This window comes from Heloderma suspectum, chromosome 13 (genome assembly GCF_057233095.1).
Source record: "Heloderma suspectum isolate Gila_16-S chromosome 13, 16-S_ref, whole genome shotgun sequence".
Taxonomy (NCBI): domain Eukaryota; kingdom Metazoa; phylum Chordata; class Lepidosauria; order Squamata; family Helodermatidae; genus Heloderma; species Heloderma suspectum.
This window is the reverse complement of record NC_139470.1, coordinates 32,860,684-32,885,037: the sequence shown is the minus strand read 5'-3', so window position 1 is coordinate 32,885,037 and position 24,354 is coordinate 32,860,684. Positions and strand designations below refer to the sequence as shown.

The 24,354-nt window shown below is 47.9% G+C and overlaps 1 protein-coding gene across 2 annotated transcripts; it reads right to left on the bottom strand.

The window, feature by feature from the left end:
- Positions 1-1,330: 1,330 nt before the first annotated feature.
- On the bottom strand, positions 1,331-22,410 carry CRKL (CRK like proto-oncogene, adaptor protein). Of its 2 annotated transcripts, XM_084819991.1 has the most exons (4): positions 21,951-22,410; positions 17,608-18,073; positions 4,197-4,260; positions 1,331-2,564 (listed from the first exon to the last, which is right to left on the bottom strand). In XM_084819991.1, the coding sequence occupies exons 1-4, from the start codon at positions 22,280-22,282 to the stop codon at positions 2,491-2,493; spliced, it is 936 nt and encodes a 311-aa protein (XP_084676117.1). In that variant the 5' UTR covers positions 22,283-22,410; the 3' UTR covers positions 1,331-2,490. The 2 variants fall into 2 exon arrangements, with proteins under 2 accessions (XP_084676117.1, XP_084676118.1); XM_084819992.1 differs by having other exon boundaries at positions 1,331-4,260.
- Between the last annotated feature and the right edge of the window lie 1,944 nt (positions 22,411-24,354).

Below are 24,354 nucleotides of genomic sequence, written 5' to 3'. Positions count from 1 at the left end.
AACCCAAGTATTAGTCAAACCTTCATGGATTTCACAGCAGACAGCCATGACCTGCCCCAAACCCAAAATCAACTTTGGAAGAGAAAAATGGAATGGCAGCAGAGTGGCACAATCGAGGCCGCTCCACTGCTTTGGTTGTACACATATTTCCCATCACTCCTCAGAAGGAACAGCCAAAGAAAATGGCTCAACTTTTCCATGGCAATTACAGCTCAAATGCAATACTCCTTTGTGATATTCTAAGCCACATTTGTGTAATACTTGTAATAGGCCAATATAAAGATCACAAAATCTTTAGGCCAGTTTTCAAGGCCTCCAGAACCCTTCATCGGGCAAGATGCTACAAAATGCAGGTGGTGGTGATGGTGAAAGAAAAAGAATTAAGGCAGACTGGATGTTGTACTCAGGATGTCTGCATAGTCAGTCTTGAGATATGGAAGAGGAGGGTTTGAAGATGTTCAAGTCGGGCCGTGCCAAGTGATTTTGTTACTTTATATCCTACCTTTCCTTCAAGGAGCCCAAAGCAGGACATGATCTTCCCCAATTTTATTCTCACAACAACCCTGTGAGGCAGTTTAGACTGAGTCAGCGACTGGCCCAAAATCGCCCTGTGAGCTTCATGGCTGAGTGGGGACTAGAACCTGGGCCTCCTCAGTCCCAGTCCAACACTCTAACTACTACACAGGTTTTAGTGCCTCTAAGACCACTGGGAAGAAGTAGCAGACATTTGTTGATCCTCCATTGAAAAAAATAAAATTTAGCTGTTCACTCAAAACTATCACCGTCCTGGATGAACCACACAGGCTCCTTGGTTGGTGGAAAACAAAGGCAGGTCTCAATTAAAACGACTTTATATTAATACGGCTGGGCATACATGTAGATGCTGTGCTAGGTAAGAAAAGCATCGACAGAAACCAAATCGAGTCTCCCTAGTAGTTGGCATGTGGCATTTTTTCTCAGTGCTCAGTCTGTTTCTCACGCATTCAAACCAGTAACCAGTATGGAGAGACCTGCTGCCTTGCAGCTCAAGACCCTAAGCAGAGCCCCGCCCCACCCCTGGCTGCAGCCCTTTGCCCTTCCCCCTGCACCCAGGAGCAAAGGGAGAGCATGATACCTCACGCTGCCACGACAAGGCTTTGAGATGGATGGCATGCAAAATGGAGAAAGGAAGTCAGACGCAAATAGGACAACTCTTGCTGCAAGGTGGATGTACGTTTTATTGAGAGTATACAAATTGGGCACTGACCACACTGGCTTGATGTGGGACCAGCAGTGAAGTAAACTGAGTAAGAAAGGAAAAAAGGCACTAATTTTAAGAAAAGACACTTGATGTGTTCTAAGAATATGTTTAATACTGTTAATTTTGTAGCACAAAATAAAATAAAAACTAGGTATGATGACATCCAAAATAAGATGTAAAGCATAACACATCATTGCCTGAAATTCAAACGATACTTCAATTACATAAAAATGTTTGCACAGTGAAAACCGTCTTATATACAAGGCCACCTTTCCCTCTGCAAAATTGTTTCTGGACATGATTGCATTTTAAAAATCCAGACAAGGTCAACAGGAACATTAACAGCTCCCCAGAACACTTCTACTGGTCCCACAAGGGAAGCTTTCAGTTGGGAGATGCCAGAGAAATTTACTACGGACAGACAGACGGAACAAGCCAACCCATCCCAGGATGTTTGTTATACAATACCAAAAAATATTGCAGACACATGAAACGGCACACAAATGCTTTCTATTCCTTAACAAAAATACTGGTTGGGCCCTCAAGGGCTCCAACCAAAACAGGAGATTCCCTGTGATGCATTCCTGACTCGTAAACAGTGGCTTCTGCCATTGGCAACCTTTTCCAACTTCCCTGCTGATCCAAGGCATCCATCTATACGACAGGAAAGGTAAAACCTTCCAAAGATTGTGGTTTTGACAGCAGAGATTTCAGTCAATTACTACCGATTTGAAACCAAAGTTATGCACACTTAGTAAGGAGCAAGTCCCCCTGAAATCAGTGGGACTTATTTTTGTGTGAACATGCCTGGATTGCACTGCAAGGCTTTTAACACTTCACATCAGAATGCATAGACTGAAGAGATCTCACGGTTAACCAAAGGTGGCCTTCTACAGGAGGCTCTCTGAGACAGCACAGATGCAAGCAAATAGCAAAGATGGCTAATCCTGGATGACATTTATGGACAGATCAAATGCAGGCGTCTTTTAAAGTATGAAAATATTGTTGTTGTAATATAATAGCAAATAAACATTTTGATGCAAGTTGTACCATCCAGTCAGCTTAGTGTGCTACGCTTCAGCTGTATGTATTAGCCATAACAGAAGCCGCTCCGCTTTGGGCTTCCCATGGATATGAAGCTCTCAACAGCCTCTGAAAAGCCTCAGAAGCCACCAGCTACTCTTGCTTGTGATGCTGGGTCGCAGCTTGACACCCACTTGCATCGATGCCGACCCCTTTCTGTGCAATCTTCACATTAGTTTACCAGGCAAAGAGGAGCTCAGGAAGCAAGCTGGGAAGTAACAGCTGTTGTACCTGGAGCAGACTGGAGTGACAACACAGAGTGTTTCTGCAACTTGTCAAGGCAGAAGGGTCAGACACCGTCTCAAAGCTGCTGTTTAAGGATTTCTCGTGAGGGTTAGTCCAGCAGTATAGTAGGATTATTTATGGCGGATGGACATTTAGTGCAGCTTAAATACTCCTAACACAAAGCTCAGTAGTACTACTTCGCAGTAATTCAAAAGTCAACAGGGGCACCTGCCTGGGCTTTTTTTTTTAGAAGAGCTGCAGAACTGTCTGTTACAGAGGGCCTTAGCACCTAAGGCATAGCCATGCTTCCTGGGAGCATCAAGGCCAGTCCAATTCACAGTACGTTTAGCAGTAAAAACGTGCTCTCCTTTTCTCTAGACCATCAGCCACCTAACTATCATTACAGAGTTTTAATAATCAGTGAACTGAAATGCTTCTGTTTAGACCAAAACCCTTTCCCACAGCTGCATTCCTTCAGCACTGTTCATCCTCAAATTAAGGCACTTTAATACTTAGTTGAAGACGGAGCTCCTCAGAAGTCAAAAATCCTCAAGAGAGAACATGTGCTAACTCAAGTTTTAAAAATCACTATCCAGGGAGTCAATTTTTCAGATACTAAAACCAACATTCAGCTTTCTGCACTTTTCACCACTCCTCATGTTTAAAACCTAGCACAGAGAAACAACAATTTGTACACCTGCTTCGTACACCTTCTGTGGTTCACACAGAGGGGGCATGGAAGAGATTAAATTATGCCTTTTGATTTACAGTTGTATTTCCCCCCATTAGTGATTATCAATGCTCGGTAAAAAAATTTTTTTAATTGCTTTTAAAGAGGCCAAAAGAGTCATTTCACCGAAGCCCGTGAGAAACATAAAAATGTTTCTTTTAAAAGCTTGTATCTAGTGACTCTTTGCAGAATCACTGCACCAAACAGCAGAATTTTAGGTAGGTATGTGGCAAAATAGACCAATTGTGTGTCACAGTTATAAATACAAACCCTTGCTGCAATGCAATTCCTTAAAATGATGCTTTGCTGTCATCCCAAACTTGTTCTAGGTCAACGATACTCACAAAATTGTCTTTTAATACACAAGCACCAAATATAGGCTAAAGACACTATTATTCTAACTGCTTAAACAGATTATTTCCCCTCAAATCAAGTCTTCCATGCCCCAGAAGAAAAAGTTAAAATGCATCTTTTGCTGTTCTTAGAAAGTTGCTTAGAATTCTCCTCCCGAGTAGAACGTTGTCCACCACAGCCAGGAAAACTGACGTTTCAGCCTCTTGTATTCTGCCTGGGTGGCACCGCCACTCTTCTACAGGTTAGGTCCAAAATCCTTCTAGGAGAAATTCTAAACATTGGACAACAGAACTGTGGTGCGAGAGCCAACAAGTGACTGCCACTGTGTGCATTCCAAAGAGGTGCTACTACGGGGGCTGTCAAATCACAGCAAGCTGGAAAACATGGGCAACTGGCAGTGCTTACAATGCGCCATTAACAATCATTGCACTTCAAATGATGCTCATGATAGCTAGGAAAATGAAGCAGAAATGTAAAAATGAGCCAATGGGAATCATTCATTTTCATCTGGATTCTGAGGGTCAATTATTTTGACATGAGTGAAAGGGAAGAGCCCTTTCCTACCATGGACTTCGCCTTCCCATTGACCATTGATATTCATCCTTGTGACCTTCACCATGTCACCAACCTGCAGAGTTGAAAGGAAAAAAATACACATCTTAGGACACAGCTAGACGATGGCAAATTATTTCAGCTTAAAGGAATTACACTTCAAGGAACACTCTTGAGCTTTAGTTCAGAGAAAAATGTAGCACAATTTATTGCTTGTTACAAGATGGCGTTAGTGATCCAAAAAGACACCCTTGAAATGCTGACCTGCTACTTGGTCACTGCTACTTGGTCTCCTTTGGGAAAGCCAAACCCTTCAGAAACTACCTCAAAAAGGGTTAAACCAACTGTTTCTTCTGCCCCTCCACTAAGACCGGATGCAGCTTACCCGTACATTGAACCAACATTCATTTAGCATATGTGAAAACTGATATCCCATCAAAACCATTCATGATTAAAAATATCCATACTGTGGAGCAACATTGTGGATGTAGGAACAGTCTTGCTGGATCACACCAATGACGTTCGTTTCTCACAGTGGCCAATCAGCTGCCAAATGGAGCTGAGTCAGGAAAACTTTCCACATTACATGCCAGCCTGGGCAATTAGCTCGGCTACCACTTCAAGCATACTTGCAATCAAACCTGTTAAAGACTAGATTGCCCAGCTATTTCCTACTTGGCATTATCATTCCAACCATGCAAGTTCCATTAGTCAGTATGGAGATTTAGGCAATAGTAGAGTGCTAAGATGGATGGATGAGAGCAGTGTTAGTTTTTCTGGAGGCCTAAAACATACATGTGGAGCAAAGGACAGACATCACTGTTGGGATATGTGATGCCATTTACACACACCTACAACACTTGCCCGTTATCCTTTAACTCAAATCTGGAAGAACACTGGCCCAGGGGATAAAGATACAGGGCGTTTACAGACTGTCTCCCCCCCCCCCCCCCAAGTGGCACCGGGCATTCTACCACCTCATTCTGCTTCACGTGTAGACCAGCTCTCAGTAACAAACACCACGACACTGACTTTGGGCCTTTGTGCTGCAGCTGATAAAGGTGACTTCGGGAGCGATCCACAAGATTCACCCCCCACACTTGTGCAACATCAGAACTGACAATGATGCTTCCATTCAACCATCTCCTCGAAAAAGGCCCAAAGTTAAGATCAGCAGCCTGCTCAGAGAGATGCTGGCAATTCCTCCTGGGTTGGGAACAAAAGACCAAGAAAAGGTCTTGAGCCAGGCTTAAGTGCTACCTTTGCAGCACTGCAACAGAATCTGCACTGCAACTTTGCCTCTCAGCTGTGCATCACTTTGAAAAAGAACTTCAGTATAGTCTCACGGTTGTGTTGTGGAAAGACTAAAATGACTTACTTTTAACTGGAAATGCCTGAATGACCTTTCAGATATTTTAATAAGGTGGGTCCCATGAGAGGGTCTGATGAAGAGAGCTAATGAGTTATTTCAATGTCAAGAAAATTGGATGCCACTTAACTTGGAGGGGGAGGGAGCCATTTGAGAAGAAACATTGCTGAAAGAGGCAGAATACTTTTGCTAGCACTGATGAAGCAAAGAATACACTGCCAGTTGTCTAGTTCCGACCAAATAAAAAAAAACCTGGGCGTATTTGGGGTTCTCAGCCCTTTGCATCATATGCCCCAGACCACATGTATGGTAGAGCCCTTGGAACATGCAAGTCACCAGGTGACTCCTGCCTGCTATTCTGGCTGGGCCTAGTGACAGAAGATGAAAAGGAGACACTTCAGGCATACAGCTCCGTTCCAAGTAACTGTCTAAGTCACAAGTGAAAGCGTAAAGTCAGCCAGAAGTTCTCCAGCATCAGCGAATGGATCAATGCCTTTCTCATTCATGTCAATGGGGCTTTGCCCTGGGTAATTTATTTACTTACAGAACAATTCACAATTCCTCCTGAGTGGCTTTATCCCAACAAACAGCAGCAGTTAATGGGAAGCAGCAAGCATTCACCTCCTCCGAAGTCTGATGACAGCATTAGCCTATCAATGACAGGCAACCTCCTTCCACATTTATGTGATTCACGCCACTTAAATACTTGGATGCTAACTGTCCATGCTGGAGGAAAATTCTGAGAGTGCCTTGGACTGCAAGAAGATCAAACCAGTCCATGCTCCAGGAAATAAAGCCAGACTGTTCACTTGAGGAATGATATTGAAGGCAAAACTGAAGTACTTTGGCCACATCATGAGAAGACAGGATACCCTGGAGAAGATGCTGATGCTAGGGAAAGTGGAAGGCAAAAGGAAGAGGGGCCGACCAAGGGCAAGGTGGATGGATCATAGAATAGTAGGGTTGGAAGTGGCCTACAAGGCCATCGAGTCCAACCCCCTGCTCAATGCAGGAATCCAAGTCAGAGCATCCCCGACAAATGGCTGTCCAGCCTCGTCTTGAAGGCCTCCAGTGTGGGAGAGCCCACCACCTCCCCAGGTAATTGGTTCCATTGTCGTATTGCTCGAACAGTCAGGAAGTTTTTCCTGATGTTCAGCCGGAATCTGGCTTCCTGTAACTTGAGCCCATTATTCTGTGTCCTGCACTCTGGGATGATCAAGAAGAGATCCTGGCCTTCTTCTCTGTGACAACCTTTCAAGTACTTCAAGAGCACTATCCTATCTCCCCTCAGTCTTCTCTTCTCAAGGCTAAACATGCCCAGTTCTTTCAGTCTCTCCTCATAGGGCTTTGTTTCCAGTCCCCTGATCATCTTCGTTGCCCTCCTCTGACCCCTCTCCAGCTTGTCTGCATCCTTCTTAAAGTGTGGTGCCCAGAACTGGACACAGTACTCCAGATGAGGCCTAACCAGTGCTGAGTAGAGGGGAACTAGTACTTCCCGGGATTTGGAAGCGATGCTTCTATGAATGCAGCCCAAAAGAGCATTTGCCTTTTTTGCAGCCACATCACATTGTTGGCTCATATTCAGCTTGTGATCGACAACAATTCCAAGATCCTTCTCGCTCGTAGTGTGGTTGAGCTACGTATCCCCCATCTTGTAACTGTGCATTTGGTTTCTTTTTCCTAGGTGCAGAACTTGGCATTTGTCCCTATTAAATGCCATTCTGTTGTTTTCTGCCCAGCGCTCCAGTCTATCCAGATCACTTTGAATTTTGTTTCTGTCTGCCAAAGTATTAGCTATCCCTCCCAATTTTGTGTCATCTGCAAATTTGATCAGCATTCCCTGCACCTCCTCCTCCAAGTCATTAATAAAAATGTGGAAGAGCACTGGGCCCAGGACTGAGCCCTGCGGTACCCCACTCGTTACCTCTCCCCAGTTTGAGAAGGTCCCATTGATAAGCACTCTTTGAGTCCGATTCTGTAGCCAACTGTGGATCCACCAGATCGTTGTTTCATCTAGCCCACTTTGAGCTAGTTTGCTCATCAGGATATCATGGGGCACTTTGTCAAAAGCTTTGCTGAAGTCAAGGTATATGATGTCCACAGCATTCCCACGGTCTACAAGGGAGGTTACTTGATCAAAAAATGAGATCAGATTTGTCTGGCAGGACTTGTTTTTGACAAATCCATGTTGGCTTCGAGTAATCACGGCATTGTTGTCAAGGTGCTCCCAGATGGATTGCTTTATGATCTGCTCCAGAATTTTCCCAGGGATTGATGTCAGACTGACTGGTCTGTAGTTCCCAGGTTCCTCCTTTTTACCCTTTTTGAAGATAGGGACGTTAGCCCTCCTCCAGTCATCTGGCACTTCCCCCGTCCTCCATGATTTCTCAAAGAGAATAGACAGCGGTTCTGAGAGTTCTTCTGCCAGTTCCTTTATGACTCTAGGATGCAGTTCATCTGGCCCTGGAGATCTGAACTCATTCAAAGTAATGAGGTGCTCCTTGACCATATGCCTGTCGATCTCAAGCTGCAATCCTGCCCCTTCAGCCTGTACTTCGCCTTTGCCAGGGGGGTCATAGACCCTCTTTTGGGAGAAGACTGAGCCAAAGTAGGAATTGAGCACCTCTGCCTTTTCTTTGTCATCTGTTATCATTTTGCCATCCTTATTTAATAGCTGAACCATCATTTCTTTCCTCTGCCTTTTACTATGCACGTAGCTGAAGAAAGCCTTTTTGTTGTTTTTAACATCCCTTGCTAACCTCAGCTCATTCTCAGCTTTAGCCTTCCTGACGCCATCCCTGCAATTCTGTGCTATCTGCCTGTACTCTTCCTTTGTTACTTGGCCTTCTTTCCACTTCCTATATGTGTCCTTTTTTGTTTTCAGGTCATCCCTAAGCTTTTTGTGAAGCCACATTGGCTTCTTCTGTTGTCTTCCACCTTTTCTTCTTGTTGGAATTGTTTGTGATTGTGCCTTGAGAATTTCCTTTTTTAAAAGCTCCCACCCATCTTGGACTCCTTTTCTCGCTAGCATCGCTTGCCATGGGACCTTACTGATCATTGTTCTGAGTTTATGAAAATCAGCTTTCCTCAAATCCAGGGTACGCATTTGACTACACTCGGCTTTTGCTTCCCTTAGAACCAAGAACTCAAGTACAACATGGTCACTTTCCCCCAGAGTTCCTGTAACTGCTACTTTATCCACTAAGTCATCTCTGTTGGTTAGGATCAAGTCAAGGATAGCCGATCCTCTAGTTCCTTCCTCTACTTTCTGTAGGAGGAAGTTATCCGCCACACAAGTCAGGCATTTCCTGGAGGGGCCATGTTTTGCAGAATTTGTCTCCCAACAAATATTGGGGAAATTGAAGTCCCCCATTACTACTACATCATGCTTCCTTAAAACATTGGCTATTTGCTTTTCAAAAGTTTCATCCTTGTCTTCTCCTTGATTGGGTGGCCGGTAGTAGACTCCGACCACCAGGTTCCTTTTATTCTTTGCTCCATTTATTTCAACCCAGATGCTCTCGATGGGGCTACCAAGCTCCTCCTCCTGTATTTCTGTGCAGAGATATGTATTTTTCACATACAGTGCAACCCCACCTCCCTTTCTGTTCCTCCTGTTCTTTCTGAACAAGTTATATCCTTCAATTGCTGTATTCCAGTCATGAGAGTCATCCCACCAAGTCTCAGTTATACCTATCAGGTCATAATTTCCCTCTTGTATTAAGAGTTCAAGTTCGTTCTGTTTGTTTCCCATACTCTGGGCATTAGTATATAGACATCGAAGACCATGTGCTTCATAGTCTGGCTTTCTTCCTACATGTGTCTGAAGACTATTATTGGGCGCTATCAGAGCTGTTCTCTCCATTGCAGTGCATGCGCCTATGTCCATTGTTACCCCCAACATTACATCTCCCTTCCCCGTAGGATTCAGTTTAAAGCCCTGCTGATGAAGTTCTTCATGCTGTGGCCAAACACATTCTTCCCAGCCTTTGTGAGGTGCAACCCATCCCTAGCCAACAGCCCATCTTCCAGGAAGATAGCCCGTGGTCCCAGAATCCAAATCTCTCTCGTCGGCACCACCTTCGTAGCCAGTCATTCACCTGGAGTATTTTTCGTTCCCTTTCTATCCCTCTTCTAACTACTGGAAGGATGGATGAGAAAACTATCTGGGCCCCAAAGTTCTGGAGTTTCCTTCCCAAAGCTTCAAAGCTTCATCTCTTCGTAGCTCCGCTTGGCGGTATCATTTGTTCCCACATGGATGAGAAGAAAGGGATACCTGTCAGTGGGCTTTATGAGTGCAGGCAACCTTTCAGTCACGTCTCTAATCTGTCCTCCCGGGAGACAACATACCTGGCGAGTCCATGGGTCTTCGCGACATACTTGGGTCTCGATCCCACGCAGCAAGGAGTCTCCCACTACTACCACTCTTCTCTTCTTCTTGTTGTAGGCCTGGGTTTCATCGCCTCTGTTTGACTGACCTTCAGCCTTTTGCTCACTCTCATGCAAGTTCCCCTGTGATTCTTCCTCTGAAGGCTGTCCTCCAGTCTCATCTGCAAGTACCTGGAATCGGTTCCACAGCTCCACTGCTTCCACTGGTGCAGAGTGGTGTCTAGTTCTTCTCCTAACTGTCACCGTTTTCCAAGGAGTATCCTCTACTCCATTTTTCTTCACCTCAGCATTTCCCACTGCCTCATCTTGCTGTTGCTCTTCAAGCTTCTGGTCTTCCCTTTGCTGCTGTAGTTCCCCCATTCTGTCCAAGAACTATTCGTGTTCTCTTATTCCCCGGAGGGTCGACAGTCGCCGCTCCAGTCCACTTACTTTTTCCTCCAGCAGCGTGATCAACTTGCACTTGTTGCAGGTGTAGGCCATGTTGTTCTCAGGCAAGAAAACAAACATTGCACACACCTTGCAGGTAACCACCACTGGAGAGTCTTGTCCTTCCATAGCCTCTTTTCCCTTTTTGTGTCTAGCTTTGTGATTGTTCTAGACTAGCCTGTGCCTGCTGCTCTACTCAGTAGAGGTTAAAAGCAGAGTCCCACTGGTGTGGAAGTGTGTGCTCTTAGCCTCTGTCTCGTTTGTCTCTTCAACCACTGCAACTCCCCTGGCCAACTCCCGTTTGCTCCCCCTGTTCACTCGCTCTGCTCGCTCGCTCTCTGGGAGCTTGCCTGCTTCTGTAGTCCCTGGACCAGCTGGAGCAGCTTGCTCTCCAGCTTCTGTAGTCCCTGGACCAGCTTGAGCAGCTTGGATGATATTCTGGAGGTGACAGACTTGACCTTGGGGGAGCTGGGGGTGGCGACGGCCGATAGGAAGCTTTGGCGTGGGCTGGTCCATGAAGTCACGAAGAGTCAGAAGCGACTGACCGAATAAACAACAACAACAAACTGTCCATGGCCCCAAATAAGCAGCAACACTGCTTCTGAAGCATTCACAGATCAAGGTGACACTGAACACGAGCAGTGCCAAAGACAATTCATTTAAAAGATCACCTTACTTATCTTGCTTGCAAACCAGCCAGAAAAAAGCACAGCAAGGACAAACTCAGGAAAGACCAACAGTGCCATCTACAGTAGCAGTAGTAGTAGTAGCAGTAGTAGTAGTAACTTTATGACTTGGGGCCACAGGCCGCCGCAGCGTACATAAAAAGAGAAGAAACTGGTACAGCCACATATTCAACAGAAACATCCCCTCTAAGCCTTTTGGGATTTGGTGTGTATTTTCCTTGCTGCCAAGGCAAATGTTTCTACCTGGACAGTTGTAAAAACATCCATGCCAGAAAGAAGAGCATATATCTGGTCACAGAGGGGTCTGTTTGATGGGGACCAGAGAATAACGGCAAGAAATTTATGCCAAGCAAGGTCACAGAGGGAGCATCTTTGTAAACAGTGCAAAACATCCTCAACCTCCCCAGACCCATAAATACAAAGTATTTGGTGGACTGGAGTATTATCAAACCTCCCCTCCAAAAAGGCAGAAGGCATACATTGGAAGCATAATGCTGTGAATTATTTTCTTAAGGAGGCCACAGTAAGAGCATAAAGTAGCTCTCCAGACCGAATGACAGTGGGTATCAATGGAGTAAGACATCTGTGAGATTGTAACCAGATTCAACTGCTTAGAATAAAGGTACATTTTTCTTTAAGCATCTGCTTGACTCTATCAGAAGCAAAGGAGGTAAAGACTCAGTGTCAATCCCATAAGCATGTAATATAGGTCTGGTCAAGTTTACCCAAGACTTTTGGGAAAAGGTCTGAAGTTATTAGTGAAATGGCCAGAAAATGGAGCCATTGGGGCTGTTCACACGACCTGACAGCCTACCGTGGGCGAGCCTGTGGCACAAGCAGGGCACATGCGACCACCATTTCGAATATGCAAGCCCCGCTCTTTATCGTGTCATGTGAACCTGGCAAGTGCGGGCTGTGCAAGGGTTAAACCCATGGTGATTTAGGGTTATGCGATTGTTTAACCTTTGGGTTTGCACAACGTGACAACCCCAGCATGGGAACTGCACATGCAACCTGGTGCCTGTGGGTGATGCAGCCTGTCGTGAGTTAAATAACCCATGCCATGATGAACCACAGCATTCAACGTTGACTTCATAATTTGGAAAAACATTTGTTATTTTCAGCTACTTCAAAGCACCCAAAACCGAAGTGCTGCCGAAGTTCCGAAGTGACATCAGGCAATTAACCTTAACACAACAAGGATCTATGAACTTCAGTTTCCTCCACAAAGGAAGGCGGCCATTGTAAGACACTTCAACATCAAACAGAACCAGTCGAACCCTCTGTTGCAGAATACTGTAAAGAGGTGCTACAGCTGGGCACATTTTGCTCTACTTACAAGATTATAGCTTTAATTGTTTCCCCTGCACCCTAACTGCAGTATGCGCAGGAGAAGTTTTCAAAGCTGATGACGTAATTAAAGTGAAAGATTGTACCGCTTCACTGAAAAATAACCCAAGCTGAAATCTGCAATTGACATTTTGATGTGCCCACATCTCGCACTTATTATTTATTTAAAATATTTTTATCCCACTCCTCAGCCCAAAAGGCTCTCAGAGCAGCTTACAATCAATTCAATAAGATAGCTTACAATCTAAAAAAACACAACACACAAGGGAAATGGGATGGGTAGGGAAGAGGGAAAAACAGGAAATAGTCTTTTATCAGGGCTCGTGGAATGGCCCTCTGTTAAGACAGGCAACTACAGTACCTTCAGCTATTTGGTGGTATAGAAATGTAATAAGTACATAAATACCTCAACCACATGCATCCAACGGCGGCACTGCAATAGCGGAAAGCGCTGAGGTTTGCACGAAGCACAGCACCCAATGTTTACCCCCCCCCAACTACTCCAGCCCTCTGCATCATATCCCATACTGTTCCAGAGGGTCCCCCCGTCCTCACGAAAGAGCTTCTGGGTAGGCATGGGCGGGTTGTGTTGGATTGATTAGCACTGGATGTCCTGCCTTGTGCAAGCATAAGTGCTTTCCACTACCACAAAGCCACCATCTGATACATTTGATACAATCCAATTTCAACAAATTAAAGCAGTCCTAAACTGCGGTAGGTTATACTATTAATCATTTATAAGAAACATATAATAACTTTCCACATCCATTCCGAAATATGGAAAGCTGAGGATGCAAACCTACACACACTTACCTGGGAATAAACCCTCAATGACCCCGGTTCGCACGATCATACAGAAAACTGTATGAATTAGAAAGGGGAGATGATGCATCATTTTTTCAGGGCTTATTGCCTTCCCTCTAAATCTGATTTCTAGTGTGCCCCCTCTCAGGAATTTGAGGCAAATGACAACCCACCTAATAAAAACCAGCAGCAACCCAGGTTCACGAACCATCAACTACCTGGTATCCAATCGCAAGTAATTCTCTCCTAGTGACCCAGCAGAGGAGAGCTTGGAAGCAGGAGCTCAGCCAGCTCTTTTGTCCTTTCAGGCGTCTCCAGGCCTTAAATCTTTCCCTTTGTTACTTCAGCGCCTGTTATGGGATGGGCCAGTTCACACGACCAAGGTAAGTCATGGTGGCTTATTTAAATTGCGGCGCAGCCCAGGCACGATTTGACATGTCACTGCCCAGGTGCAGCTTGTCGTGTCGTCTGAACCCAGGCAGCATAGCTTGTTGGAGGGAGAAACACCTTCCAATAACCCTACAAAAGCCCATGGGTCTCGGAGGGCTGTTTCCCCCTTCAGCAAGCCATGCTGCACCCAGATTGGGATGACATAACAAGCCGCGCCTGGGCGGAGATTGTTCAAAGCGCACCTCTCATGTGCTGTGATTTAAATAAGCCATGCTGGCTTATCTTGATTGTGCAAAACCATGTCAATATTTTGTATAATATCAAAATATTATTCTGAAAAACTATTTCAGAATGTTAACAATAACACACGGAGAAAAGAGTAAGAGACTGAGCTCAATATTCTATTTTGTTGTTGTCATTTTCTGTTAAATCTTGCTGCCTTCTTTTTTCTGTTAGTTTATAAGTATTTTAAATAAACTTCTGGGCTCTTCTGAGGATAGATGAGATACAAACATTTTAAATAAACAGAAACAGAAGAGAATAAAATGTTAGTTGTATCATATATAGACATATTAGCCAACTGAAAAAACCTAGGCTTGGGAAAAGCCTGTATATGGGGAGAAAAGAAAAGAATAAAAAATCTACACCAACTTTCTGAACCTGAGGAAAAATTGCAACATTTTTAAGAACTGATAGTGTAAAAAGGCTGTGAAGCAGGAGAAAAAATCCTGATGTTTAGTTTTGAGCAGAGCTAAGAAAATGGCCTTTCAGCCAACGTGAAAGAGCAGCAGAGATTAGAGGAAAAGATCAGGTAAAGAAGAGCAGAATTGCAGAACATCAGCACAAAGATGGTATTGAAGACCAAATGATTGGATAATGGGACTAAGAAGGAGAATATAAAGAGGAAAGAGAAGATCTACTGATTTCTAAACATGTCCTGCAAGAAAAGGTGGGGGTGGGATGAAGAAATGGAGCTCTGAAAAAAAAAAAAAACCCTTAAAGAAACAATGACTTGGTTTGCACAAAACACTAACCCATGGGTTGCTGAATTCTGGGTTGTGTTGATATGCAAACCCAGCTGCACTAACAAACCATGGTTTGCTAACCATGAACAACCCAGAAAAGGAACCCATCATTTGTTGTTGGGTTGGGAACTCTGGGTTGTTTAAACCATGGGTAGCCGTTATGTGTGAACCCAGAACCATGGGTTGTTTTGCCAAGCTACAGAGGTGGTAGGCAAAGGTGGTAAAAAAAACCCAGCTGCTCTACATGCCAATATTACACTGTCATAATGGCATCTGGGATCCAGGGAAGGAGTGGGCAAAGAAAAAAGACGAACAACTCAGGGATTGAGAAAACAATCGTAGTTTGTTCGACTGTCTGCCAGACAAACCTGGGTAGGGCAACAAACCCTGCATTAACCATGGGTTAAATAACCATGGGTTACTGTTATGTACGAACCTGATGAATGAGAAAGACAAGACTGAAACCATCACAAAACAGTACCTGAAAAACCAAAAGAACACAGGAACGAAAGTGCCAAAGACCCCAGGAACATCCCAAAAGTGAAATACAGAATATACTTCAGATTTTGCTACAAGAGGGTAACTGGAAACACAAGCTAGAGCAGTTGCAGTTAAATGGAAAGAACAAAAACAGAGGGAAAACAGACTCAAAGGAAAACAAGTCAAGAGACCATAGAGTAGCTGTTTAAGTCTGTTGCAGCAGAAACAAGGAAGAGTCTTGCGGCACCTTAAAGACTAACACATTTATTCTGGCATAAACTTTTGAGGACCATACCCCACTTCATCAGATGCATGGAGTGTTATAGAAAGTTTTAGTAGTCATTCATAGTGCAGTTATTGCTGATAACAAAAAAACCCTGGCACTAGACAAGCCAATTAGCATGTGTAGGGCGCAATCCTATGGGTTATACCTTGGGTGCTCATAAGCTCCCGAACTTGGAGGCTGACGAGTATCCGATGCAGAGCGGGAGGCACCTGGCGCCTCCTGCTCTGCATTTAAGCCAGACGGGCATTTTCTCCTGTCTAGCAAAGGCTTCAAGGACGGAAGACGGCTGGGAAAGCCATAGGAATTCCAGTATGGCAGCTGCTCCCAGGGATGCCGCCTTTCCCCCATCTCCATGCTCTGTTTTCCGAGCGCGGACAGTTAGCCAATGCAGTCCTCTCTGCACCAGCTCTGAGGGGTGGGGACCATGGTTTCCTGACTTCGAGGTTGGAGCCCTGTCTCCAACCTCGTAGCCAGGAAACCAAACAGTCCGATATCCCCCCAGACGCTGCCCATAGGACATAGGATTGCTCCCATAGTGTGATAAATTCATCAACTGGTTTAATTCTATTGCCAGAGGTGATAAAGGATTTTTAGTACACTACATGGGTTAACTGGCTTACAAGAGGCAGGGCGATTTATCAGCAACAATTACACTGTAAATGACCAGTTAATAATTTGTCACTTTTTATCTTTAATTTCCTTATGACCTCATTTCTTCCCCCCAACCCCAACAGAGTTAATAATTCTATCTTTAATAATGTTTCAACCAATAGATGTTGGTTGCAGATGCAGCACTATCTGTTGCAGAACAGATGTTAAGCTGACAGGCCCGTAATTTCTTGTACCCCCTTTTAAAAATCATTTTTGTCTGTGTTTCCTAACTGTTCTAGTTGATCTTGTATTATTGTGGTTATAAAGAGCCTCCACAATAATCTGATAGATTTGTTTGTCTTTACTAGTAGCTGGTGTCCAAGCCATTCAGCTACATACTGAGTTTTACTGGTAGCTTTTCAGGGTAGATAGAAATCAACTGGATTTAATTAATTAAAAAATGAATCAATTGATATGCAGGTGACACGATGCGCACGGTTCAGCATTCTGAAACAAAACAGATGACCATGATATAAATGTTATAACCTGGATGCGCTACTCGTGGACATTTATTTTGTTTTGAATTTAAAAACGTCTGGGTTTTAAAATTTAAATCTGATTTTTATTTTTAACATGAATTCTAAATTTCTCTCTCATGTAAAAAACCCCGTTACAATTACATCTCATCCTAAACATGTTAAGCTACACTTGCAATGACATAAACATGAATGGGCACCACAATACTATGCTGCAGTTCACCGCCTCTGTGCCCATAGACAGAACACTAAGCGGAGGAGGAGAGCCAGTCACGGATCTTCCCCAGCACTATTCCCAGCTTCTGCAGAAAGCTCTGTGACAGCTCCTCTTTCTGAGAATACTGGGGGGGAGAGTGGAAAGGGTCTTTCCACTCTCTGAGAATACTGGGGGGGGGGGGGAGAGTGGAAAGGGTCTTTCCACTACTTAACTTTGCTTTGAGCTATCAGTCATGGTCATTTCATTTTTGTTTGCTACTTTTCTGTGATGGCAGTACTGGGCCTAGATAGAGTAAAACAGGAAGGAGCAACATTGGAAAGAAGAAGCAAAGACAGAACTGTCCCGTGTGCATCTTCCCGTCTTCCCAAACTAAGGCTATAGCCCTATACCCACTGATTTAGGAGTAAGCCCCACTGAACTCAATGGAACTTATTTCTGAATACACATGTGTATGGCGGTGCGGTTAACCTCAAACTGTCATAGATGTGGGTCATAAGAAAGACCCCATATGGGAATATTTTAATGACATTTCATCTACAGGTAAAAAAGGAAAGCATGCACAAAGGAAGTACTTCTTCGTACAGTGCACTGTTAAACTATGGAATTCAATTAGTTCCAGGATCAGAGGCAGAATATCTCTGTAATATCAATTGCTGGGGAACATGTGAGGGAAGGTTCTGTTGCACTCATGTTCTGCTTGTGGCGTTCTCATGGGCATCTGTTTGGCCCCTGGGTGAACAGAATGCTGGCCTAGACAGGCCTTTGGTCTGATCCAACATGGCTCTTCTTACATTCTTAAACCATAGAGACACAGGAACAGTCTGTGATAAAATACCTAAACAGTCCAGGTAAGAAAGCTATCTGAAAAGCTTACCTCTAATGCTAAGGCAGTCTTGTCATAAGCGCACGGAACTCTCTTTTGAATCACTTTGGCATAGACTGGTCCATTTTGTGTTGATGGCAGAGGGGTGATCACTGCCCCAGGAGTATTAGATACACTGGGAAGAGGGCTTGTGGTCTGAGGCTGAGCATAAGCATGGGCAGGCTCAGGAATCCCATAGCTGTTGGAATTCCTGTTCCCATGCTTTCCATGTGGGGAAGACCTCACAAGCTTCTCAACGTAAGGAACAGGAATCATTCCAGCACGACCATCTTTGTTTCTGGCACTCCACCACTGTTCTTCAGGCTTCTCCAAAATGACCAGTATCTCCCCCTTTTTAAATGGCAGATCCTCCGCATCATTTCCAGGGAAGTCATAAAGAGTCCGAACATATTCCACATTCTCCTCTGTAGCAGGGATGATGGGTGCTGATCCCGACCCCATCAGTGGTGCTGGATACCTGAAGAAGGCATGGGGGTTAGTAGCAGATATTCAATCTCTTAAAAGAACTTTTGCACGTTTGGGGAAATTATTTGGTGTTGTCTCTTCCCTGTTTCTAAGGCTGAAATCATACTCACACTGCTGAACGCAGTGACCTGGTTCGGATGTCACAATAGCCCACTGTGGGTTAATTAACCCTTGGGGCACTGTGGCGCATCTGCCATTAAGAATATGCAAGCTGAGGGTCGCCATGGCTTGTCGTGTTGTCCAAACCCAGACAGTGAAGGTTATTTGAGGGTTAAAAACCTTTCCATAACCAACAGCCTGTTTTAACCTGTTTGTTTAACCCTCAAATAACCCCTACTGCCTGGGTTCGGATTATATGACAAGCCCCAGCTGGGCCTTGCATATTTATAATAGTGGCCAGCATGCACTGCAGCTCCTCATGGATAAATTAACCCATGATGGTCTGTCATGTTGTGCGAACTGGCAGAGTGAAACTTCTGAGTAAATGTGAGAGGGCTGCACTCCATGTCAATTTAATTGGTGCTAATGCCCTAGCTAATACTCATGTACAAAGAGTTCTAGACTGGGAGACAGATATGAAAGTGATAAGACTTTTAAGTTAGTACACAGCCCTTTGCTACATGACCCTTCAAAAATACCACAGCTGTAAAAAACAAGAAAACAGGGATTTGCGAGACTGCAGTGTTTTACATCATCTGCTGCGTAAAGGTTTTCTTAATGCCTTCAATATCAGGATTCAGAATGCCTCCTTCCTATACGGCCCACATTTTAGATAAACAGACAAGTTTACACCCCATGGAGCTGCCAAATCCAGAGCCGTTTTAGAGAAAAACTAAATAGCATCCTGATTGACAGCTGATATTTGCGTATTGAAGGGCACCATTAACCGTTCATAAGAATCAAGGATTTTAAAAATCAAATTTAAATTTAACTCAGATTTTTAAAAATGTCAGTTATAGTAAGGCTGCAGTCCTATATACATTTATCTGGAAGTAAGTCCCATTGACCTCAACAGGGCTTACTTCTGCATAGAACTGTTCAGTCAGTTAAAAAAAAAAACACCCATGTCCAAAAAGAAAATCCGAATGGAATAGCAACATGTTAAAGCTACACATAATTTAAAAAAAACCAAATCAATACCCTCTATCAAACATGAAGGTAAAGAGAGACCTGAGAGGGGAAATATCTGACTTCGCAGATTACGCATTAAGCATGATACCAGAAATCAGATCATGTATTGTATTCAGTACTGAGGGCTTTCTTTTGGACTCAGACTACCAACTTATCACAGGTGCTAGGCTACAGGAGATGCATCCTGGATCTCATTAGACTCATCCATGTACGCGTGTGTGACCTTGTACTTTATGGCCTCCAACTACCTCAGATTTGAAACATTTTTGGATCTCAAATTATGAATATTTATAATTTGAGATCCAAATCTATCAGCCAGACAGCATCATGGTCATTTACTTTCTATCTCATGGAGAAACATGATTTTGCTTACAGAAAAGTCTCAGGCACTGACAGACTGATGCTATGCATGTTTCCTGGGAAGGAAGCCGCACTTCATTCCAAATGAATGTGCACAGCTTTCCAGAAAGTGGTGTACTCATATCTGTGCAGAGAGTGCCATGCAAAAGGCACATCTGCTGCACAGCCAAGGGTTTTGGATGATGGTCCTCCCAGCATCCTCCAGCCAGCACAGCCAAATGCTGGGGATGAAGGGAGTTGTAGTCAAAACATCTGGGGAAGGATGTGCTAAGGCAACTTCTGGCCCTTCAGGTGTTTTGGCCTGCAACTCCCATCATCCCCTCACCATTGGCTCTGCTGGCTCGGGCTGTCCAATGCTCTTTATAGTTGCAAATCAAAATGCCTGTAATTGTTATAGCAGCCAATCAATATGTACGTATATTCAGGAAATACACGCTTTTCAAACTGGAAACTTGATTTAAATCAATCCATCCTGACACCCTTATGTACTGTGGCACTCCACTCTGCTGGGACAGTTAATAAAAATGAAGGCAGAAGCAACAGAGCTTTGGCCATTGGGTGGTATTTAAATGTAATAAATAGATAAATCAAAGGCAGAAGCAACAGAATGGAGTTTAGCAGTGTTCAGTGGGAGTTATGGCAGAAGACAATCCAATGCATCTGAAATTGCTTCAAATGATCCAATTTCAAGCAAAATTGTCATTAACCATATTCAAAGCAGTTAATACTGTAAACAAGTTATATCTCCCATTGCTAAAAGCCTGTCTGAGTATGGGAAATAAAAGGTCTTATTTCTGCTTTACACTCTCCAGTTCTGAGCCTACTTTACAGCTGTCCCCAGTACAAAGGCCAAAAAACATGTCCCAGTACTGCTTACCTCCACCTCGCTGGACATTTTGGCTCAGGGAAGGAACCACAGCTCACAATATATGGCTGCAGCCTCACTCAGCAATGCAATCCTATTGTAGAACATGGACCAGTCCCCCCAGCCCCACCCCCAATGGCTGGCTCTACCATAAAGGCTTGGAATAGGCTACAGCAAAGCTCTGTAGTTTTGCGTTTACAAAACAGCTCCAGAAAAACACACACCACTTTGCTTATTACTTGCCCAACACTAATGCACAGAGAGACCTGTGCAGCAAACCCAGTTAAGCATTTAACTGCTCTAGGGCACAATGCTATGCATATTTAGACAAAAAAGAAGTCCTACAATTCCCAGCATGCCCCACTCGGCATAGCCAGCAAGAGGGATGCTGGGAGCTGCAGGACTTTTTTTTTTGTCTGAACATGCATAGCATTGCGCCCTTAATCTGTCCATTTGCTTACATCTGGTGTAAGCAAATACAAGAGTACTGAATTAGTTTTATAAGCATAACATAGCTTTAGGGAGCAAGTTCCTTCATAAAATCAAGGCAGTTTAATTTTGCAGCTCTTCCATGTCGTTCTATCAACTGTCTTGCTACATCCATAAGTTGTACTGGAAAAGAGTTTTATTCCTTACCAAGCCACCATGTGCTACATGTCATGAGAACGTACCCTTCTCCATATTAGGAGAGGCAAGTGGAAACTAGAAAAGATCTCATATAGTATGACAAATCACATCATGGGGACAGATTTCAAAGGCTTATAATTAAATCACATTTCTACTAAACATTCAGCGATCAAGTAAACACGAAGGAATACGGCCTCCAAAATCCAATGGGAATGTTTTACGGGTTGAGAACTGGTGGCCATTAGCTACAACCGAGTAAAGGCGAGGAGAAGCTGTGAGCCAGGAAGGAGGCGGCCGCACGCGCGTGGGCGCGGGGGATGCAGGGGGATCCGTGGCAGGGCCACGTCCTCCCCATGGGCCAAGGGGAGCCCCCTCGCGCGGACGGCAGGGGAGGCGGGCGAGGCCGGGCGCCTGGCACAGGGCCGGGCGGGCCGGCGGGCCTGGCGCCAGCGCAAGCCTCTTTGGTTCGGCTTTCGGAGCACCCAGGGCTGAGCGGGCCACGCGCGTGCGGCGATCACCGCGGAGCCCGGCGCAGGCGCGGAGCAGCCGCCTCATCCGCGCGGGGCGTCCCGGGCCAGTCGGCCAGCGGGAAGCGCCGGGAGGCGGCGCGCCTGTCGCGGCTCGGGGCTGGGAGAAGGCCGGCGCGGCCGCCCGCGGAGCAGCTGGACCTCGCGGCCCCGAGCGGCTCTGCCCGGCGCCGGCCGCCGCCGCGCGCTGCGGATCGCGGCGGAGGGGGCCGCCGGGAAGGGCCGCCGCGCCCGCGCCGGGGGAGCGCCGGCCGCGGGGCCCCTCCGTTGCGACGGGCCGCGCGGAGGGCGCCCGGCGCCGGCCCCGCTCGCGGGCGCGGCGCCGGGAAGGGGGCGCCGGCCCCGCGCGGCGGCCTGACCTGGGCGCGGGCTCGATGAGGGTGGTGGTGTCCAGGTAGTGGATCTTGTAGAAGTCGAGCAGGGCCGGCAGGTGCTCGAACTCCTGGTCGCCGATCTTGAAGCGCCGCCCGGGCAGCGAGTTGATGATGTAGTGCGAGACGCGCGAGTTCTCCGAGACCGACAGCACGTAGTCGCCGGGGCAGGTGGACGAGTCGCGCACCAGGAAGGTGCCGTGCCGCTGCCCCTGCAGCCGCCCCTGCGCCTCCGCCCGCGACAGCGGGCCCGCGTACCACGACGAGCGCTCCGACGCGTCGAAGCGGGCCGCCGCCGGGGCGCACGACGAGGCGGACATCGCGGGGCGGGCGGGCGCGTCAGCCGCGGGGCATCGCGCTGCCGCGCCCCTCGCGGCCGGGGCGGGTCAGGCGAGCGCCGGCGCCGCCGCTGCTGCTCCGGCCTGGCCGCCCCGCCAAGCCCAGCGCCAAAATGGCGGCCCGCGCCGGAGCGGGGGGAAGGGGCGCCCGAAGCCGCGCCCTCCGCGCACGCGCCCAAGGGGCGGCGCGCTCCGCCGCCCGCCCGGGCTCTGGAGGCGCTCCCTCCGGCGGCGCGCGCCGCCCGCGCAGGCGCGCGACAGGGGGCGCGCGCCTGGCTGCGTGGAGCCCGGGGGCGCCTGCTCGGGCGGGCCCCGGGCCGCCCCGTCCGCGGCCCACCCCGGTGACCCTGCTCGGCGCCCGGGAGCAGCGCCTGGCGGCCGGGCCCCGCAGAGCCGGCGGCTGGCCCAGGGCCCTGCCCGCGGGGCCTGGAGCCCGTCCTCCGAGCCCTCGCCGAGCCGCGCGGAGGCGCCCTTGCCGCCCGGGGCGAGGAAGGCGCGGCCGCGGCCGGCCAGCGCGGGTGGCGGAGGGCGCCTCGGCACGGCCCGCGGCGGAGGCCACGCTTGCCGGGCGACTGCGCGCTCGCAGCGCCGGGCGCGATTCGCCTTCGCAGCCGGCCGGCTAGTTCCTCGCCCAGCTCCCCTCAAAAGCGCAAATCCCCCGCTCGCTGGACCCCGCCAGGCGCCCCGAGCCCGGAGCTGCAGTGTGTTTGCAGCGGTGCGACAAACTGGGAGGGGAGGCAGCCTGGCCGGCGGGTTTTCTCACACGCGCGCGGGACCGGCGACGTTGGCACCGAAGCCGTCTCGAAACTGCTAGCGCGCCGGCAGGCCGAGGCGCGCGCCCCCGCCCCCGCGATGCCCCGCCGGGCGCGCGCGCCGCCGCCTCGGTCTCCGTCGCTGTCAGTTATTTCAAGCTACAACGAGGTGATGCGCGATTCGGCGGCGGGGCGGGGAAGACGATTCGGGGGGAGAGCGGGGGGCGGCAGGCGCGCGGGAGCAGGCGGGGGCGCGGGCCCACCCGAGGGAGGGGCGACGGCCCGGGCGGCGAGGCCGGGGCCGCGGGCGCGCAGGGTGGGGGCGCCGCCTCCCGCGCCCCTCCCGCGCGCGGCAGTTTCCGGGGCTCCCCGCGTGCTGGGGGCTTTTCCGCGAAACTCCAAGGCGGCGCGCGCGCAGAGGGAGGGAGGGAAGGCCCCCGCGCCCCCCCGCGCGCCGCAGCCCCGGAGACCGGCGCCCCCCGCCGTGAGGCGGGCCCGCGCACGCGGGCGGCGCCCCGCTTGCTCACCCGGCCGGGGCCCAGCGCGCCGCTCCCGCTCTCCGCCGGAGGAAAACTGATCCCGCCTCTCGGACGGAAGCTCGGGGCAAGAGCGCCCGTTGACCCCCGTGGAGGCATTTTCTGAGCTCCCCCGGATTTGGGGCGTCTTCAGCACCCGGGGAGAAGGTCAGCCCTTCCACCCCCCGTTCTGATCCCTGCGGAAACTCCCCCCCCCGGTCATGGAAATTAAGCTGGGGGGGGACTCCCATTGTCACCAATGGCAAGATTTTGTCTGGGTTTCATTGCCACGCAGGGGGGCTTGGGGGGTAAAGGTTGCAGCATGTGAGGAGGGGAGGATTGACCCTTCCCTCCCCTCCCCAGCGGCAGTCCCCCTTGAACATTGTCTCCTGCATGACCACAACGGTGGGGGGAAACCCTTCCATTGGCACCCATTGACACGTAGGGCTCTGGGCAATACATCTGGGGCCAGGCCCCCATGGGGCCTGACCTGGCAGTCCCCCTGCCTATTTGCGTGTATGTCACCCATCCCCAGCCTGGCGCTCCCCAGATGTGCAGGACTACAACATCCATAACCCCCAGCCAGCATGCTCAACAGCTTGTAGCCCCATGCATCTGGAGGGCACCAGGTTAGGAAAGGCTGATTACTCAGCAGTAAGGTCACTTGAATTCTGTGGGGCTTCCTTCCAGGATTGCAGCCTCACTGGATAGGGGCCATCTAACCTTCCACCCTGAGCAGCCTCACATTTGAGGCCTAGAAAACCTCCTTGGAACAGCCACCAATGGA

Bases quoted from the DNA above. Each gene is read 5' to 3' on its own strand.
- CRKL (XM_084819991.1), bottom strand. From the start codon at position 22,282: ATGTCCGCCTCGTCGTGCGCCCCGGCGGCGGCCCGCTTCGACGCGTCG. The intron at 18,074-21,950 runs GTCAGGCCGCCG...TGCCTTCTTCAG, and splicing joins CTCATCGAGCCCGCGCCCAG to GTATCCAGCACCACTGATGG. The intron at 2,565-4,196 runs GTAGGAAAGGGC...TTGTCACTCCAG, and splicing joins ATGGGAAGGCGAAGTCCATG to TCTGCTCCAGGTACAACAGC.